This window comes from Bidens hawaiensis, unplaced genomic scaffold, assembly GCF_021521415.1.
Source record: "Bidens hawaiensis isolate Kalapana, Puna unplaced genomic scaffold, B.hawaiensis_p1.1 tig00062058_1, whole genome shotgun sequence".
Lineage (NCBI taxonomy): Eukaryota > Viridiplantae > Streptophyta > Magnoliopsida > Asterales > Asteraceae > Bidens > Bidens hawaiensis.
This window is the reverse complement of record NW_027501125.1, coordinates 30,783-52,155: the sequence shown is the minus strand read 5'-3', so window position 1 is coordinate 52,155 and position 21,373 is coordinate 30,783. Positions and strand designations below refer to the sequence as shown.

Genomic DNA, 21,373 nt, shown 5'->3' with positions numbered 1-21,373 from the left:
GGATTGCTTCTTCGTACGAGAACGAGTGGACTCAAAGGAAATTCAACCAAGCAACATTGACACTAAGGCCCAAATCGCCGACTTGTTCACCAAAGCTTAGGGCTCGCAACAACTCCTTTTTCTCCTTGGAAAGTTAGGCGTTCGTAATCTCCACGCTCCAACTTCAGGGGGAGTGTAAATTGACGGTTATTTCTACTCAATCAACTATCTTTGGTCAAATTTTAATGTATTTATTTTATTATTCCCTTTCCATAGATAGGTCCAAGAATAATGGAGCAATTATTGTTTTCTCTTTGTGTTTTATATTTTTACCTTCCTTCTAACAAATTGTGAAGAATAAAAAAAAACCTTGATATCTAATTTTAACACAAAAAACCCGGAATTGGACTTAAAAAAAACCTGGAACCGGGATTTTATACCCGGGTTTTTACTACCCGACCCTGGATACAGATAGAGTATGTATTTTAGTACCAAAACCCGTAATCAGAACCGGGCCCGATTTATACCAGGTAATACTTGAAAACCTGAACCAGTTTCATACCCTGTACCAAGTTTTTTCAATACCCGAAACCGGTTTTTCAAATACCCAAAAAATACCTAAAAAATATCAGAAAAATACCCCAAAGAAAGTGTAGGCTCTTCAAAAACTCAATCTATACCCGAAGAATACCGCAAAAAACCCCGAAATATGATTTTTTTCAATACCCGAAAATAGGTATGCATATATTCGATTTTAGAATGCCTGGTTCTATACCCGACCTAAAACTAGTGCATAGGGTATGTTTTTTAGAGAAAATGAACCCCACCTGGGTATCGCCAAAACCCAATTTCCAATATCCGATCTTACCCGCACCCGATCCATACCCGAAATCAGGTATTAGAAAAACTTGATTTGTGCACCTCTAAATGTAATTCTCTATACATGCTTTTGCACCAGAAAATAAATTCTTTTAAATATATACTACGCATATAGTGGGAGACTTTGTTGGAGACTTTCACCTTTTAAAGATTCCTTGTCACCCTTTAATTAACACAAAAACAAAATGAATATAAAACTCTCAACCCTCCTATTCCTTTGGAGTGTTTCAAATGTTTCTAACTGGAACACTCTTTTCCAAGCCAATTACATCTCAATCTCAGAAGTGTAACTATGCTCAGGCTTGTGTTGTAGCAAGTAAGGTTACTGTGGCACTGATGACGCTTATTATGGAAGAGATTGTCGAGGCGGTCCATGTTCTCTACCAGCCCCTCAAAATAATGTTGATGTCTCTGTTATTGTGACAAGCGTTTTTTAACAAGATTTTGCCAGGGCTGCAAGCAATTGTCCCGGAAGAGATTTTTACACACGAGAGGTGTTTCTTAAAGTCATCAAAGACTACCCACATTTTGGTAGATCTGTTTCAGTTGCGGATTCAAAACGCGAAATTGCGTCTTTCTTTGCCCATGTTACTCATGAAACAGGACGTAAGTTATTGAGTTCATTTATTTAGTTTAACATGCTTGTTGTTATGTAACATGACTACATTATTTTTTTTTAAAGTGAATGGTGTGAAACCCATCAAATTTTATCAACAAAAATAATAAATAATAGACTAATCCTCCTAAAGGAAACCTATCTTTGAGCCTAGCAAATGGGCCAAATAAGCCCATCCAAGTATTCTATTAATTAGGCCCTATGCAAACTAGCAATACAAGACGATAGAAACAATAGAGGTGAAAAAAAAACCGAGCCTGAACCGGACCCCAAAAAACCCGGAACTGGATATTAAAAATTCCGGTTTTTGAAAACCTGAACCAGGCGCCAACCCTACATGTAAGGTGTCACACCCCAACCTAAGGAGGAAATGTCGGGGCGTGATCTGATTGCTCACAGCTTGAAGATACTATCATATATAAAATGTGACAATATTTAATTAATTATTTTATTCAAATAATACACACATTATCCAATTATAACAAACAATTTACAAATATGAATATAAACTCAAATAATGTTTATCTTGATTATATCCTAAGGTCTTGTCTTCGTGTACAAACTTCAATCTTCAAAACAAGCAACCTACATATGCGTATAAAATGGAGTTTGTCAACATAAAGTTGAGTGAGAATGTCACCAATTTTGACACAACAATATAAATAAGCAGAACGTGATAAAAGCGGAAAATATAATCAAACCATAAACAAGTATGTAGACCGTTGCCAAGCGAATCGGGCGTTGGTCAATAGCAGGAGCACCCACTATACGAAAGAATGAATAGTAATCCCATTATACAAATGAATGAATAGTAACACAAGTAAGCAAGTAGCACGTATGTTTGATTAAGTCACTCACAATTACACGTATGCATTTGTTTGAATATATATATGTAGAATGAAATACGGATAGGTACGCATATGTCTCCAAAACATTTAGAAAAGGTGGTAAAATAGGGAAATGATAAAACTCACCTTAGATTAATGACAAACGAATATAAACACGATTAAGCGAGTTAATGAACAAGCGAGTCGTCCACTACATGTCAAATGATATAAACAATTCAAAATCTTAGATTTTAGGATATTATAGTATAAATAAAAAAAACTCATTGCCGCTGGAATGTTTAGAATCCAAGTTATGTTTGTTTTAAGATTTAAGCGAGCTGGTACTGACCAGAATCCAAACAGCGAATCGGAAGTCGGCTTTTGGTCAGTAGCCTTAAAATTACGTTACGAGAATAAAAGTATTCTGGACCGAACATTGAATCTGACTAGAAGTATGAGAAAACGTTAAGTCAAACTAGTTGACTATTTTGTCCTTTAACGAGTTTTAAACGATTTAACCAGTCAACACCCTTCAACCACCGAAGTTGATTGAAGGTTATTGACTAGGGAATATATATGAATGATTCCTATGTTTATAACTTACCCGGAAATTGAAAGAATCAACAGTTACGAAGAGTCAAAGATCCTAAACCAAGCAAAGTCAACCGCGCATGCGCATATCTTCAACAATAATGCAAAAACCGAAGAGTTTGATGAAGGTTGGAGGTAGGTGACGGCTGGAGACTCTCTCTAGGGTTAGGATCAAGTTTGTGGCAAAGATTATGAGGCTTGTTTATATAGGAATAGCAAAAACGAACCATATTTGGAAGATTTACTCGTTTAGGTAACCGAATAAGAGTTTAATGACCAAATCGATGAAATAAACCAAAAGATTTCATGCTTGATTAGTAATTTAAGAGTATGGACTTGTATTTTAGTTAATATCCTTTCCTTGGACCTTAATTCACTCGATTTATGCCTAAAATAAGCGATTTGGTTGCTAAAATTAGGAAACAAAATAAGCTATTTAATGAGAAAACCTGGTACAATAACTAATAGAAATTGGCTTCAACACCAAGAAAATTAAATTGGACCAGCTATAAAATTTCTTGGGGTTTAAGTTTCGTTAATTTAATCGAAAATAGGAAAGAATTGGCAAAATTAATCCCTGTAGTTCCCTAAAATGCGATTTTTAGTCGTTTTAAGCGATTTTAAAGGTTTCTAAGGATTATTTGGCATGATTGAAAGTTATGAAATTATAAAATACGTTAAACCAAGTTAAATACAAGTTTTAATCAGTTCAAAAGATCCGAATTACATTCTTGAATCGGTTGAAACAAATACGAAAAATCCGAGATGTTACATAAGGTATGACTTCCAGTGCTGAAACCTAAACCCGAAATCGTACCCGATCTATGCATAATAATACCCAAAGATCGATTCCATTTGTACCCAAAACCCAGGTTTTTTGCATACCCGGAATCAAGTTTTTCAAATATCTGCCCTATACCCGGAAAATACACCAAAAAAGTGCAGCCCCTTAAAAAACCCAATATATACCAAAAGAATACCCACAAAAATACACGAAAAATACCTCAGAATAATGCAGCCCTTTAAAAAATTCAATCATTAACCGAAAAACATCTGAAATAGGGATTTTTTTATACCCGAAAATAGGATATTGAAATACCTGGGTATATAATACCCGGTTCCATACCCTACCCTAACCCGGAACCGATGACTCCAGGTACGGTTTTTCAAGCCAACACCAAGACCAGGACCCGAACCCGACATGGGTATGACCAATAAACACGATCATACCTGAACAAGACAACACGCCATTTATGCAATTCTGAAATTAAAATGGTGACTACAAATTATAGAAATGAATACAATACAAGTATGATATACATACATTGAAATTTACTTATGATTTTGAATGTATGCAAGCACAGACTTCTGTTACATAGAAGAGATAAATGGTCATTCAAAAGACTATTGTGAAGAGTCGAAAACCGATTATACATGCAACCAGAGGAAGAGTTACCATGGCAGAGGCCCGATTCAACTCTCGTGGAACTACAACTATGGTTCAGTGGATGAGAGCTCGACGGGCTTAACAACCCAGAGATCGTGGCCACAGACCCAGTGGTTTCATTCAAGACCGCGTTGTGGTTTTGGATGGAGAATGCTCATTGGGACTTTGCTTCTGGTACAAGGTTTGGTGACACAATTCGTGTCGTTAACAAGATAGAATGCGATGGTGGGAACCGAGGCGCTGTGAACTCTCGGGTTAGGTACTACACCGATTATTGTAGGCAGTTTGGTGTCGCGACAGGAAATAATCTTATGTGCTAGACTTATAATGTTGTATCATGCATGAAAGTTGTCTTGTGTAAGTCTAGCTAGCTAATTACTTATGTAATATATTGTCAAAGTGTTGTGAGTTTAAATCATGTGTAATATGTTTTGTATGGAAAGTGTTCTTATGGTGACAAATATTGTACTACTAGTTGCTTCAAACTCGATTGGTATCAGTTCGGTATGTTATGATATTGTGTCACACCTTGTTGAGCGAATTGCAGAAGCGTAAAACGGAAATGTAACAGACACCTTTGGTATCAACCACATTGTTTATAAAGAACAATACAAACTAGTTTACAATATTTTACATCGATCTAACTTTGTTTACAACTAGGTGATACAAACTATAACCAGTCCATTAAGCGACTTTACTTCTTACTAGCATACTTGCATCAATTCACCCAGCATTGATCGCAAGTCAAACACGTAGCACATTGACTTTCTAGTCAAAGTCTGGTATACCTGAAAAACATGTTAAAATGGGTCAACTACAAATAGTTGGTGAGTTTCACGAGTTTCAAGAAATCAGTTGTGCGTACAACAATCACAGTTGTAAATACGCAAGTATGTATGTATGTACGTTCACAAGTACGTTTGTTTGTATGTTTATGAAGTAATTATGCTAAGCTACAGTGAAGCCTTGACTGTTCGCGTGCCTCCATTTCCAACGCTCAATCAACCACTGTGGCCCCCTTTCCGCCCACAACATGCCCCGAGTAGCTATGTCTAACACTACATAGCGTGTTTGTATAATTATAGTCATGTGCAAACGGTTTTGTGTCTCGGCAAACCGTGCCGGCTCCGTTTGGGTTTGTCAAACCAATAGTACTTTTCACAAGACACCGGCTCGAAGTTAATCACTGTGTTGTGGGGACTTTCGGGTGTTAGCACTTAGATAATTCCTATCATCAAACAGTTCAGAGTATATATAGATATGTAACAACATGTTTTTCACCCCAAAATTTCATAAAAACAGTTAAAAGTAGGGTCATGAAACTCACTGTTTAGTAGATAATCAGTAGCACGTCGGTTCGAGGTTCGTGTAACTTGCAATCACGGTTTCCTATAATCAATATTATAATAATATTAATATTTTAATATTATTATAATCTCAATACTAAACTGGGCTGTATAACTAATCTGGGTATAGCTAGAACGCCCAGAAAGTGGCAATAGGCTTTGGTTGTGATGTTGTTCAACGTCTAATACTTAAAACCGAACTTGGCTCAGATTCCCGTTTTCCCAGCTGGGCCAAGTTGTTCGTTTACGCGTTCAGAAAACAGATATGGGGAAATAAGCTTGGGTAAATGTGTTGGTTAATAAAATGATTATGTTATAAAGAAAAATCACATATTGGGGTCCCGGATTAGCTACGGGGTCCGTTTCCGTTTATTCAGTTTGATTTGAGAACAATCTATCCAGATTGTCCAGGTTTCTCATAGAAATGTTCGTTTTTAATTAATTAATCCAAAAATATGATTTTTGATCACTCTTGATGTTTTTATATTCCCGCAGGTTCGTTGATCGCGAACTTGCCGATTTTTATAAAACTGAATTTCTTTAATCTTCAAATTAGTACAATTAATTAACCGTTAATCATTAAATTATGAAAATTTAGCCACTTATAAATTAAAATATGTAGATTTTTATAAAAATATTTCTGGAATTATTTACTAATTTATTAATTTATAAAAATTCATTTTATCAGCTATATTTCGCCTGAAAATCATCCGTTTATCTCAAACAATTTCCAAAAATTCCACAAAAATTCCTGAATACTCACATAATGTCCCAAAACAACCTGTATCAATTCCAGAATGTAAAAAGCTCGTGCGATATTCTTTTCGGCCCAATTTCGGCTATAAAAATTCACACGAACACAAATGCACAAAACATCCTTAGATTTCTCCAAATGATCCCAAAATTCATATGTGATCAAAATACATAAAATATGAGTTCCCAGAAAATTTTCATAATTTTTGAAGTATTTTAGATATTTTTCCCAAATAAACGTCCCAATTCGGTAATAAATTTACCAAATATTCTCGGATAGTCGAAAAATTACCAAATTTGAACAGGGACTCAATGACATGGTCCCTGATGTCCCTGCAAAATTTCAAGGCCTAATAATATGTACATCACAACCTTAACCTAAACAACCCGTAAGCGAGTGTTTCAGCATTACCTTAGCGGTTTTGGTTTGTTTCCACCTTTCTAATCAACTTTTCAAGATCTTGTGCTCCTATTTAGGCTAGATACAAGTCCTATATCACAAACCAAGCAAGTTAATCAATAGAACAGCCCTTTAACTTAGGGTTTCGGCTAGGGTATAAAAACGAACCTTTGAACCGTAAAAATGTCGTTTCAACCCTTTAATCCGTGTTTATGGCCAAAAAAACTATCAAACCAGGTTCCTTACCATGTGTATGATCAAAACATGTTTATGGACCATTTTTAGGGTTTTTACATGGTTAGGAATGATTTTTGGTAATTAAAACATGTTTATATGGTATTAATCAAGGTTAAACACGTATAAAAGTAGCTTATTTAAGTTGTTTACCTTAGGGTTTATGTAAAATTGTTGGAGAACAAGGTTATTTCCAGAATTTTCTTGTGGATGAATGTGTAAAAATATCTTAGAACTAGTTTATATGTGAAAGAAATCAAAGGGGGGGGGTCTAATATTGTGGCCGGAAGTCTCATGGGCCCATTTTGGGCCCATTTTAGCCCAAGTTTCTGATTTTTCAAGCCCAAACACGAAAAGCCCAGTCCAAATTTAGTTCGGGTTTGGTTTTTGGCGCGAAAAACTTATCGGGTGCGTTTAACAGTGCGAAAACGAGTGTTTTTCGGCTAGTTTTGTGTAAAATTATAAAAACATACTATATGTTTGTAAAAATCGAAAATATTTTCACGGATCGCTTAAAACATTTCAAAGGAGTGTTTGGTAAGTCTTTTTCGGCTTAACGGATAATACAATGCTTGGTTTGTAACTATCTTTCGCATTTAAATCTATAGCGGGTAGTTAAACGAGCATTTTTTCGTTTAACTTGTTTGCTATCGAAGTAAGGCCATATTACTAATATTTAGCTTATATTAAACGTGTATCACTTATAGATGGCCCCCCGAGGTATCTGGGTCATAACCAGACCCGTTTGATTATCCGTTCGTTACAATACGCAATAAGCGGTTAATCGCTTATTCGGTTTGTAAATACTTAGGTGTATCCGGTTTTGTCACGAATGTCACATATTGGTTCGTACTATTTAACTTAATGGAACTTGAATGTTGCCAAATTAAAAGGTTAAATTGTGAGGTTATTTGTGAAACAAATTGAAACTTGTGGGGTACGTAGAATTAATATGTAAATATTATTTACGACATCAGTTTATTACTATATTGGTTTGCATTATATTAAAAGCTTGTAATGTTATTAATGTAACTTAAAGAAATTAACCCAAGGGCTACCAAATTAAAAGGTTAAAAAATTAATTAACTCGTACAATAAAATCTGTAAATAACTAACTACTTTTCACATGGATTTATATTATATGAAATGTTCTAAAAATATTATAAATAAGCTTATCATATATTTACAAAATAGGAATTGATACAAACTTGTCTGATTTACAAAATCATAAACATATACAATGCTAGATTTGCATATAAGATTGCATATAAGAATTGCATAACTGACGGGCGAGGCCTTATTTGTGTTCGTCCGTTAAACTTTTGTCGGACAAACGGATGGTTCACGAACGCTATACTGAGCAAATATTCATGTTCGTTCCCGTCCATTAAGGAATTGAGTTCGTCTGTGTCCGTTCGTTAATATTGTAAACTAACGTTAACGGACAAACAAACACTAACAGACACTAATGAACATTATTAAGCAGGCGAACATAAACGAACTTTTTACAGACCTATTTTTAACCAACTCTTTAAATCAACCCATGTAAAATTAAAACTAAACAACCATTCTATAAATATATTTTTTAGATAGGCTTAGATGTTACTTAGCACACAAGCACCAAGGGATATCTGTCATCACTCCATATTTATCAACATCTTTATTATAAACAGCAAGCAAACAAGAAACAAACAAGCAAACAGCATCTACAAACATATTATGCAAACATCTTACTTTCCATCGTTCCATCGTAACGAAACTTAACACAAACAAATGATGAAAAAAATATAACGCAAAACATCTGCCCGGGATAAACGTGAAATAACCCTCGATCGATCCTGGTGAAGCAGGACAAGTTGTGCAACTTTCATACACAAACTCTTTCTGCCCGGGTCGTATCAACAGAAACTGTAGATAATATTAAAAAAAATAATAATAAAAATAAAAACTTTATTTTCTTGAAAATTACATAGTTTTATCAAGATTGATTGAATTGGGATAGAATGATGTTACAACATTATCACCGGATTTATATTATAGGAAATGTTCTAAAATTATTATCAATAAGCTTATCATATATTTACAAAATAAGAATTGATACAAACTTGTCTCATTTACAAAATACTAGACATATCCATTGCTAGATTTGCATATAAAAACAAGCTGGCATATTCCGTAATATTCCATACTATATCCATGTATGCCAACTCATTATGTTATCTTCTATATTTGCATATAAAAATATAAGAATTGTTTTGTTTTTCTTCATTATTATTATTCCAACAACAGTGTAGTATCATCATGTTGCAAATGCAAACAATGTCGCCAGATTCGCCACTTTGTAAACGTCAGAAATCGTCAGTTTTACCAGCAACGAATGAGGTTTTTGTTTATGTTTTTGTTCAGCAATATTTTACTGCATACATTGTTTCTGGGAATAAGATTTTGAGGTGTAAAGATTTGTAATCTTAAAAATTTGTAACTTGTGTTTTGATTATTATTATTATTATTATATTAGTATTATATCGAACTAAGGTTTCTTTGATTTTTAGTTCAAAGCCCAACGATTTGGAATTTTTTTTTTTATCATTAATTATGTTTTTGATGCAGATCATGCAGTACCTAAAATCCAACAACTTTGGATTTTTTTGGTATCTCACAGCGTTGGGTTTGGGCCAAAACGGGCTTGGGTTAAAGCCGCCTATTTCAAGAAAATAATTAATATGATGAATCTGGTTCGGGTCATAACGGGTTCACCTTGAAAAAAATCTTTTTAGTTAGAAAAAAAGTATCAAAATAGTGTTAGCAAATTTTATAATAGTGACCCAATTTGACCTGTTTAGACTAAAATTGACCTGTTATATCAGTTAAGTTTGACTCAATTTGACCCGTTGTATCATCTGAGTTTACTCCAACTGACCAGATATAAAATTTGAGTTGACCCAAACTGACCCGTTATAATTGCTAGTTGTAGTTATACCTTTTGATTTAATTTTGATAATTTGTAGTTTAATATTTGCAGTGGAGCAATGAGCATCCGCTTAACGAGCCCGGTCCTTCGGGCTTAAAGCTAAAGAAGACCCCATCAGAATTGGAGATATATAAAGCATGTCTTTGTGCAAAGTAAGAAAAAGCGTAAGCCAAGAGCCCATGCCTCGGACCATACTGATAAAAAGGCATCCCACTTTCGACCTCAAGGCCCACTGTCCTGTTGATGGGCCTGGCACCTTGTCCATTGTGGTATTCACCTTCTTCCATATTTATTATGCTAGTTCTAAACAAATTATTAGTTCTTAAATGAACGTGTTGTATACTTTTTTATTATTATTATTATTATTGACATGGTAATTTTTTATTTATAGCTTAATAAAAAACCAAAATTCTTTGGAGAGACCGCCCCGCAACCTAAAAAACATACGGTTTGGGAAGAGATTTATGATTTTACTAACGAAGAAGCAAGTCGAGAGAGGTATGTATGTGTAATTTTAAATTGTATATTAATATAGAGCCCTTATGTAATCTTATTGACGCGCGTAGGGAGCATTATCTACTATGTGAACCGGGGGTCCTAAATCAACATTATGAAAAGTTGATGTATAACGATACACGACTTAACTTACTTACCCAACAAGCGTTAAAAGATTCAGTTAAAGATTCAAATGCGTTAAAGAATAATGGTTCTATTTCGGTCCATGGTGATATTTCCGAACAGGATGGGCTTGTAGAAGGTTGGAGTATCGTGCAGTCAAAGGCTACCGCGCTGGTCAACACAATTATGTCTATGCATAATACTGTAGCTTTGGCCCAAGTACCCGCTCTGGTCAATGAAGTTAACCAAAATGAGTTAGTCGATAATATTTCTCGGATTGTGTTGACCGACACAGGGTTGACCACACCTTCGGGTGAGAGGCATCCTGTGTTGGGAGTCAACTCACCATGTGGTATTGTTTTGGATGGAAATGACGATCTTACCCCTTGGTGTAACCCGACACCAGGGAATGAGAATGTTGGGATGTCGAAGCCCGACTCGTATAGTGATTTGCTAAATTATCAGCCTCCATCATTCGAGACCTTCGAGGAATGGGTTGGTGGCAATGACGGTTTTACCCCTGGGTGTAACACAACACCTGAGAATGAGTATGTTGGGATGTCGAAGGCTGACTCGTATAGTGATTTGCTGAATTATCAGCCTCCATCAGCCGAGACCCTCGAGGAATGGGTTGGTGGAAATGACGGTTTTACCCCTGGGTGTAACACGACACCCGAGAATGAGAATGTTGGGATGTGGAAGGCCGGCTCATTCAGTGATTTGCTAAATATGCTTTTCGTCGACACCTCTCAGGGGGACGACATCATGGGGTTCTAACACGACTCGGGTTTTAGGGGTAAATATGGAACTGGAAATATGCATATATTTTGGTTATTATGTTTGGAACATTTCCAACCATAATTGATTATTGAAGAACTGATCATAGGCTGGTTTTCTTTTTTATTTTGGTATTTTGACATTTGTCTAAGTTATGAATATTTGAATTCATCTTGGATTTTACTAATTATGTTTAATAAATGATAATATTTGTCAAAGTTGATTTAAAATCATTGCTACATATAAAGCACTCTATTATATGATGTATACTAGAGTACTAGACGGGTGCCCATATCATATGACATAAAACATAGATCCTGGTAATCACGTAATAATATATATGGCTCATGTGATTTAATACAAACAAATATTTATGTCATCTTGTTTTATTTTATGATGTTACAACGATAGAAAACAAACATTATTACATAGTTCCACTTTTAGTTAGAAGCAAACTAATAGCACAAAATCACCTTTTTATTTTTCCACTCTTAGACAAGCTAACTAGTAACTACCATATAGAGCTTGAAGCCCTCGGATGTCGTCTAACGTCAACTCTTTCGATACTCCCGTGCTAATAGTAGCCCACATTATTGCGTTTCGATATTGGCTATGACCAAGTCCAAGTAGGTGCCCTATTTCGTGTAATGCCACAGTCTCAATATCATAAGCGTTTGAAACTGTTCCAATCGACCAACGTTCGTCCATGTCAAAATGGAGCCTTCCGTCAGTAGGGGCAAACGCATGGGCCATGACTCCACCAAACCCGTCAAATGAAGCCACATCTCCATGGGCTCGACGTGCAAAACTAATCTTTAAGTCAGCACTTTGACGAGTTCTGGCTCTTGAAAATGTGAAATACTGAAAAGTAGTAGCCCATCGGCCTAAAGCTCTTGCAACCGGAGGCATGAATTGGGTAGGGAAGCGTGAACCAAAACCGTAAGTTAGATGGCTTTTCCTTTAGGCCATTTTGTTCTACTTGAAGATAAGCGATAATGGGAGACAATACGTAAAGATTTATCATTTTTATCGGGAAAGCCACAACAAGGCTTGACCATCATGAACATTGTCGGTGCGTCAAGTCTTCCAGTGACGTTGAGATGGTAATAGACTTGGTACGATTTGATGGCGGCCTCAAGATCCTCATCAAAATAATCTTCTTTAGGATTTGTGACATTGGTTTGATAGTTTAGGTATCCGAAACGACTAAGATAGAGTTTAAGACCGCTTAAGCCTTTAGTGTTCTTACCTTTTTGACACCCTTTCAAGGTTTTAAGAAACCCAAAAGGCGATGTATACGTGTTGTTACCCAATACCTTATATTGTTGTACATGAGAGTATTGAAAACATGATATTACATGTAAAAGAAAGAAGAAGAAAAGACATGAAAATGAAGAGAGTTTTAATACCATTTCAAAGACTAACCTTCAAATGTTGGAACAAGCTTTAAAGCTTTATGAGGTTTATTTATAACATTAACACCAAAGGTATTGAGTTCCTGACGTCCATCTAAAATCTTACTAGTGAAAACGTGCAAATCTTTTCTATTGAGTTTTTGAATTTGTGAATACCGTTCGATTTTGGTTTTTCGGTTAAGTTTTTCTTTGTTTCGGTTTTTTCAAGTTGCCACTTTTCCTCAATCAACCAGTTCTCTTTTTACTTTTTAACTAGGGTTAAGTTTTTCTTCGTTTCGGTTTTTTCAAGTTGCCACTTTTCCTCAATCAACCAGTTCTCTTTTTACTTTTTAACTAGGGTTGTAAACGGGTTCAGTTAGTTTGTCTTCGTTTCGGTTTTTTCGGGTTTCCACTTTTCCTCAATCAACCAGTTTTCTTTTAATTAGGGTTGTAAATGGATCGAACTGAACAGGACGAGACCTTGTACATGTTCGTCCGTTAAAACTTTTTTCGGACAAACGAATGGTTCACAAACGCTCTACCAAACAAATATTCATGTCCGTGTCCGTTCATTAATATTGTAAACTAAGGTTAGCGAACAAACGAACACTAGCAGACCCTAATGGACACTAATGGACAAACGAACACACGTATATTAATGGACACAACAAACGAACACTAACAGACACTAATGAACATTAATTGACAAACATACAAAAACAACTCTAAACAACAAACGAACATAAACGATTACATATTAATTTCAAAAAGCATAATCATTACCGGACGTTCACAAACACTAACGAATGAATGCTTTCTCTGTCCGTGTTCATTCGTTAAGCTTACCAAACGAATTTCTTATGTTCATATCTGGTTCGTTTATTAAACGGACGAACATAAACAAACTTCTCGCCTAACGTTCGCCGGACATCCGGTTCGTTTACAGCCCTATTTAATTAAAACCAAACAACCATTCTATATATATACATTTTTTTTTTCAAAAAGGCTTAGATGTTACTTAGCACACAAGCACCAAGTGATCTCTGTCATCACACCATATTTATCAGCATCTTTATTATAAACTCAAGACAGCAAGCAAACAAACAAGCAAATGGTTTTAAGTTAAGACAGTGCCCATGAAGACCAGAACAGTTTTATCAGAAGATGTAATCTGGTAACACCAGAGGAAACCTAGCAACTTCAACCTCAAAGGGGGCTCCTTCTGAATCTGTCAATCTACAAACATATTATGCAAACATCTTACTTTCCACCGTAACGAATCTTAACCAAAAAAATGTTGAAAAAAGATAAACGCAGCATACCTGCCCGGGATAAACGTGAAATAACCCTCGATCGATCCTGGTGAAGCAGGACAAGTTGTGCAACTTTCATACACAAACTCTTTCTGCCCCGGTCGTAACAACGGAAACTGTAGATAATATTAAAAAAATAATAATAATAAAAATAAAAACTTTATTTTCTTGAAAATTGCATAGCTTTATCAAGATTGATTGAATTGAGATAGAATGATATTACCTGGCCTATCACACCTTCACCGTTAGAATCTGCCACAACATTATCACCGGATTTAATAATCCAATGTCTACAGTAGAGCTGGCACGAATCAAACTTCATACCATGAACAAAACACCCCTCAGGTTTAAGCGACATACGGATCGAGTAAGCAAACATATATTTCCTAGCTTCATCCATAAGGTCACTAAACTCGGGTATAAACACAGCTGAAGCACGAACCTGCAACAATATAAGCGAATTATTATAACCTTAAAAGTCAAATTATTAGAACAAAAAATTGTATATATAATTTAGTAACACCTGAACACCACATGTTGTAGCCTCGGAACAGATCGGTGGTTGTTCGTGAAACAAACTAATGCTTCGTATATTTTCTTCCTCGCGTAATTTGATAATTCCATTTTCAAGGCGACGAGCATGTTCTTCTAACCATAACAACATTGCATCTTGCTGGGGGGCGTTTCTTGAATCATGAACCGAGGTTATTAATTCATTCGGTACACACGGCATCATTTCACGATTAAGTAACAGATTCTTGGTCCCGACATAGAGTTGACCAACCTCACAGTCGAGAAAAAACATCTTCTCGGTGTAGTACGAAGCCGCCATTACGATATACTTTGGTCTCGTAAACTTAACTCGGCGTGTGATATCTTTCGTCTCGTTAATTATAGCATTCAACGGTAACAAGTAAACGTTTACAAGAAAGTGGTAGTAAGAGTAACCGCCAATCAACCCGCATAGATTTCCTGATATTGTTTCACTTGATTCGTCTATATCACAGCACGGGTGGTTTTGACCATCACAGAACCGATAGAGGACTCGAGTCGGAAGAGGTAGTTTAACTTTCAAAGACTTCTCTAACTCGTTTAGTTCGGCCTCTGATGCACCTTTACGAAGGGTGGGTAAAACCTCAGGGAAATTAGCAGTTAACCATGTTTTAATTCGGTCCCAAACATTTTTCACTCGTTTAACTAACGGCCATGGATACATACCATAAGCTTCCCTCCATGATCCATAAGCCGCCTAGAATGTTATAATTCGCATCAGTTTGTGATTTTTTGCATGAAATTATGTAGCCAAATAATAATAATAATAAGATGAAACAGAGCAAACAGACACGCAACTTTAAAATTTAAAGCTTCAATTGACTAGTTATCGGAACATTCAAAACAGATGTGTAAACAAGCCAAACCGTTCGCGAACCACTCTAGATCGACTAAAAAAAAAGAAAAATAAATTGAACCGAGTTGAACTTAAACAAGCTTGACCTAAAACGAAGCTTGTTCAATAAACGTGCCCGAACTCGAGCTTCACTGATCGAGCTCGAGTCCGCTTGCGAGCCTAAACGAGCCTAGTATTTATATACTTGTTTTTTTTTAAACTATAGTATTTATATACTTTTTATTTACTATATACTTATTTAATAAATATTATTAGAGTTAATTACATGGTTAGTCCTTGTGGTTTCTCAAAAGTAACACCTTCAGATACTAAGGTTTTCAAGTAGCAAGTTTGAATCCTATGCTTTATTCTTTTTTAACACTTCGATACTAACACTAACGATCTTTAAAACTTTAGCTGACACGTGAGGGTATTTTCGTCACTTTAAGATTAGATGCCCCATATAAAGAAACAAAAAATTAAAGTATATAATATAACCCCCGTCTGCATCGCCAATTCACTGGCCTTCTTCCAAAACACCACCGAGCTCGAGCTTGAGCTCTCAGCAAGTTAAACGAGCCGAGCTTGAGCCTAACCGAGCTCTCATTTACACCCTAAATTAACTAATCATTCATAAGTTCAACTGACTAATTATCTGAACAATCACTTCTATACACAGTTTTTCATAGGTTTTCCCCTTTGAATATCAAATTGATGTGTAATTGTTACAAATTCAAAATCAGTGTTCTACTTGTAGAGTTAGGCTATGTATAACGAACGCAATTAATTAAAAAAAAATCACTAAAATTTAGACGTGCAAACGAGCTGTTCTGATCGCGAGCCACTCGACCACAGATCAATAAACAGCTCGATGGGCTTTTTCAATCTCGAGCCGATCCCTAGCCTCAAATAAAGCTCGCTTAGTTATCGATCCCAAGTTCGAGCCTTGTGTATTGTTAGGTTTTTACACTGCACAACCGAGCTCGAGCCAAGCTTTAGCTCCTTTAAGATATTATACGAGCTTGAGCCAAGCTGCTCGCGAACTACTTGAGCTCGGATCACTAAACAGCTCGAAACAAGCCGAGCTTTTCAATGTTTAGTTATCGAGCCCGAGCTCGAGCCTTGTGTATTTTTTAAGTTTTTCTACTTTTAGACTTTTATGCGTTAATTTTTACATTGCAAAGCCGAGTTCAACCCGAGCTTTAGCTCCTTTAAGGTACTATATGAGCTAAAGCCGAGCTTAGGCTCGTTAAAGGTTTTTACAAAATATATAAAAAATAATTAAAAATATATACAAAGTAATTAATAAATAATAAAAGAGCCAATCTGCAGCACGAGCTTGAAAAAACAACTCATGAGCCGAACTCGAGCTTTAGCAAAAAAAGCTTGAAACGAGCCGAGCTCGAGCTCTAGCAAAAGAGCTTGAACGAGCCGAGCTCGAGCTTTAAGGTACTATACGAGCTCGAGCCTTAAAAATTTTCTCAAAATATATAAAAATAATTAAAAACATATACAAAGTCATTATTAATAAATAATAAACGAGCTTGAAAAAACACCTCACGAGCCAATCTCGAGTTTTAGAAAAAGAGCTTGAAATGAGCCGAGGTCGGTTACGGCCAGATTCAACCGAAACCCATCTAGGGCTCAAACCAGTTATTCAAACCCTACCCACATAACTACACAACAGCAACAAATGACTTCAATTTTTCATTACGTCATACCAATCGTTAACAAGACAGACAATTAGTGAATTACACGAACTGGGTATGGAATTAAACATGAAAAGACGAAGAATTGAATCGAATTAGACCTTGAAATTAGGGCACGGGTTGCCGATCGGATCAACTGGCGAATTGAGGCCGAGTTCTTGGGAACAGTAGAGTGACCAGAGGGAGTCATCGGACGCACAATCGTTGCAGCGTTTGCTGGCGCATGCGACTGCTGCTGCTTCGGCTGGTGAGAGCTTTGATATTATGGTGTGGAGTGCCAATCCGCCTATGCTTTCTATGCCAATTGAAAATGGTGTTGGTGTTGGTGTTGGTGTTGCCATTGTTATTGATCATGAAAATGAAAGCTTTGTTGTTATTATAGTTATTGTTGTGTTTGGTGGAGTTGTGTTGCTGGTTGGTTCAATGAACTTTTGAAAATCGTCAAAGGTGGGTTCGGTTTGGTTAAAGATAATTTCAAACCTGTTATAACCGAACTGGCCCGTTTATTTAACCAACAATATGCTTGGGATTAACTTTCACCAAACATGTTGTTAGATTATACCATTTTGGTGTTTTCGGCTCAACGTTATAATCGAATTAACTTGAGTTTCATTGTTGGATTATATAAAATCGTTTTTATTTTTTAATTTTGGTATTAATAGTTTAATTAATACTATCAAATATGTATTTTGTTGGATTGTGCCCTGTCATGTTTTTTAAATATTTGATACAAAATTTTATGCATAATTACATTTGTCTTGGTTACGGTTAGTGACCACTGACTCATGACCGACTTGCCTAATTACCTTCAAAACCGATTAATAGAAACTGCCATACCAGATTGGCTATGGTTATCCATTAACTAAAATATCGGTTATGGTTATGGGTTTGGCACAAAACCGCCCCAAACTGACCCATGCACAACCATACTTTCAGTCATTCAGTTTTAACAATTTCGAGCCATAACGTACGGTTTGGTTTACAATTTATACCGTAAACCGACTATATAAAACCGGACCGTAAGGTTTTACATATATTGGTTTTTTTTATATATCCTATATTATTATATTTTATTATCTGTGTTATATATATATATATATATATATTAATTGTGAGGTGGTCGTTACTCACTAATTTATACTGTTCTGCCCCCGACGACTTTTGAAGCGTGTTGTGCAGCTGCTTATTGCATCTCATGTTGAGAGTATGCCGCCATTCGTTGGATTGGGCGGTGGTGGCTTACTTCCTGCTATTACCTTTATTTGGTTCTTTTTTGTTACAAACCGAACAGAAGAACTTAACCCAAAATACTAGTCTGATAGGTGAGGAAACCCATTTGACTTATAAACCCCACATCAGTTGACAAGTCTCATACCTTGCAATGCAATAGTTTCAGTCCGTAACATTCTTTCCACTAATTGTGATCATAATCTTTGATTTGCTGCTTCTTTTTTTTTCCACCAATCACCGATATCACTACCGATTGCTACCGTATTCGACTTACAAACCTAGGCGACGGTCGTGTGGTGTGGGGAAGTGGTGGCGTTAATTATGACACGCCTCCCTCGTCGTAGACTGTTGTTATGATTTGCATATTAATTATCAAGCTCATGTTACTCGAAGAATGTTATTTTAAGCATGTCGTACAACTCCTTAACTAGATGACTATGACGATGACATTGAATTGTTTTATTGAGTGGCATAGTTTTTATATTTTAGAAACACCTGTATATTTGAAAAACTACTGTTCATCCCTATAATTTTTTAATATTTTTGGAAAGTGTTTGTGAGTGAGGGAAAAAGAAAGGATAACGATAAGTGTATAAAAAAGTATTATTTAATTGAAATAGAGAGAAAAATGTAACGATTTTTAGTGTAATTTTTGATTTAGAGATATGAGTAGGATGAGAATGCCTTTATACCGTTTACATTGTAGCATGGCAGGTCTATGATTATTTGCTCACCTTATTACATATTATTACATATCTGAGCCTCATTAAATTGCTTATTGGCCGAGAGTAAATTATATAAGGCTGTGATGATTCACTTGAATCTCTGCATATCTGAGCCTTATATGTTTTCTTTATTAGAAGTTACTTTAATTGTTTTGTTCGGTTTTTAGGGTTTTTAGGTTAGGTTAAAAGTTCGTTCGTTGTTGTTTGTTTTTTCAATACATTGTGTAGAGCATAAGTTTATATTGTTTGTTATTGTTCTTATAAAAATCATCGCTAACGTAAAGGATGCAAATGCAGCCACATCATCACCTCAACTATACTATCTCTTTCCACTCATTCTCTCTCCTCCCTTTCTCTTTCCTATTCCCTCACAAGACCTCAAATGCACGCACCAGGGAAGGATGGATTACTCTCTCTCTCTCATCCACTTCACACTTCATGTCACAAATGCACATTATAAGTGCATGTATTGAAGAAGGTCTTAGTCTAGTTGCTTATCGATGCATATCAAGACCATAGCAATCTATTGATATGAACTTGGTTGAAATCATTTATGTATCTAGACTACATCTTGAAGTATATGAATAGATATTTTTTACGACGGTTGGCTTCATGCATTTTGAATTGCCTTTTCATTTGTATATTTTATTCAATTTTATATAAAGACCTAATAAGTCGTGAAATTAAATCAGAACCAAACCGTTAGTAATGGTTCAGTTTGGGTATGTTTTAATTATCAATGGTTCGGTTTTGACTTCAGATAATCAAAAATCGTTACTAACGGTTTGATTCACGGTTTGTCCTAAAAACCGTCCAACCCAGACTATGAACAAGCCTAGTTTAGTTTTGTATCTCCAAACTTACCGTTCAGTTTTGATATGCATGTAAAGAAAACCGGATCGAATTGAATTTACTGATTTTTTTTAAAATTTTATTTTAAGTGATTTTTAAGAATTTAGTGAATATAAAACTCATATGTTTTAGTCCAAATGTATAAGAATTGATTACTTAGTTTTTAAACACCGAAAATCCAAAACTAAACGGTATTTATAATTCAAAAATTGAATAACCAAAACCAAACGGTTTTCATAATTCAAAAACCAAAGTTTTGGGGTTTTTTTTTTCTTTGGTTTTTGCTATAAAGTGACTCTTTCGAACGCAAATTTTGCGCCCTGGCCAATGTGGCAGCCACGTGTGGTTCGCAACGTTGGCGCATGGTTGTATTTACTTCTCTACACGTTTTATGAACAACATCGTCACTTTATGGATTTTAATTTCTCGGTTAGTTGTAGCTCAACCACTAATAAGTAGTTCATATGTTCTTAGTTTATGCTTATTCTTTTCTTAGATACTTAGGGGGAAAAACATAATCTTAAAAGTTTTTACTTTCTTTAGTATCTTGCGATACGACTTGTTGTGAGAAGGGTTCCCTTGAATTTTTTTAAACAAAGATTCAAAGCTTTCTTCTTTACGTCCTGTTTGCGGTGCGCCCATATAATGCATATATGTGTGAACTCTCAGGTGGGAAAAGGGAAATTGCACTAATTTTGACGTTATTTTACTAGTGTAACACCCCGGCTAAAGCGGAAACGCCTGAGTGTAACGTACAGATTGCTCAAACACACGTGACACTATTAGGTGACCATAAAAACATTATTTCATTTAAATTTTCATGTAACACAAGTTTATCAAATAATACAAGTTGTAACAAATAAATAAACAAATAATAAGTTGTTCTTTGTATATCCTATAAGCATGCTATGTGTCTTCTAACTTTCATCCTCGTATCTTTACACATGTAACATATGTATAAAATAAAGTCAGCTACGAACATAGCTGGTGAGGTTCCCACACTTTGATATAATACGTAAAAATCATACAACTCATGGACAAGTGATAAACGAGCAAGTAAAGTCCTTTCCAGTTGGTATCAACCAACGTACTCGGGTAATTGCGCAGGTAAGGTCCTTTTCAGTTGGTAACAACCAACGTACTCGGATAATGAGGCCCTTTTCCACTCGATACAATGGACCTGAGTGCAAAGGGGAGCGTATGATCATACTTATTGAGGCTACCACATGCAAGTAATTCGAGCAAGTAATCAAGTAACGCACAAGTCCATATAGTGAACTGTAGTTTGTAATCGAAATCATAAATACTTGAAGTTTTGTAGGATA

General features: G+C 35.7%; 1 protein-coding gene and 2 pseudogenes across 1 annotated transcript; 1 reads left to right on the top strand and 2 right to left on the bottom strand.

The window, feature by feature from the left end:
- Positions 1–1,043: 1,043 nt before the first annotated feature.
- On the top strand, positions 1,044–4,659 carry LOC143603504 (endochitinase EP3-like; annotated as a pseudogene).
- Positions 4,660–11,942: 7,283 nt separating this feature from the next.
- On the bottom strand, positions 11,943–12,850 carry LOC143603503 (metalloendoproteinase 5-MMP-like; annotated as a pseudogene).
- Positions 12,851–13,833: 983 nt separating this feature from the next.
- Positions 13,834–17,582, bottom strand: LOC143603502 (F-box protein SKIP16-like). The gene is made up of 5 exons (XM_077080281.1): positions 17,343–17,582; positions 14,669–15,394; positions 14,369–14,587; positions 14,155–14,261; positions 13,834–14,068 (listed from the first exon to the last, which is right to left on the bottom strand). Exons 1-5 carry the CDS (start codon positions 17,580–17,582, stop codon positions 13,990–13,992), a joined length of 1,371 nt encoding a protein of 456 aa, XP_076936396.1. The 3' UTR covers positions 13,834–13,989.
- Positions 17,583–21,373: the final 3,791 nt, after the last annotated feature.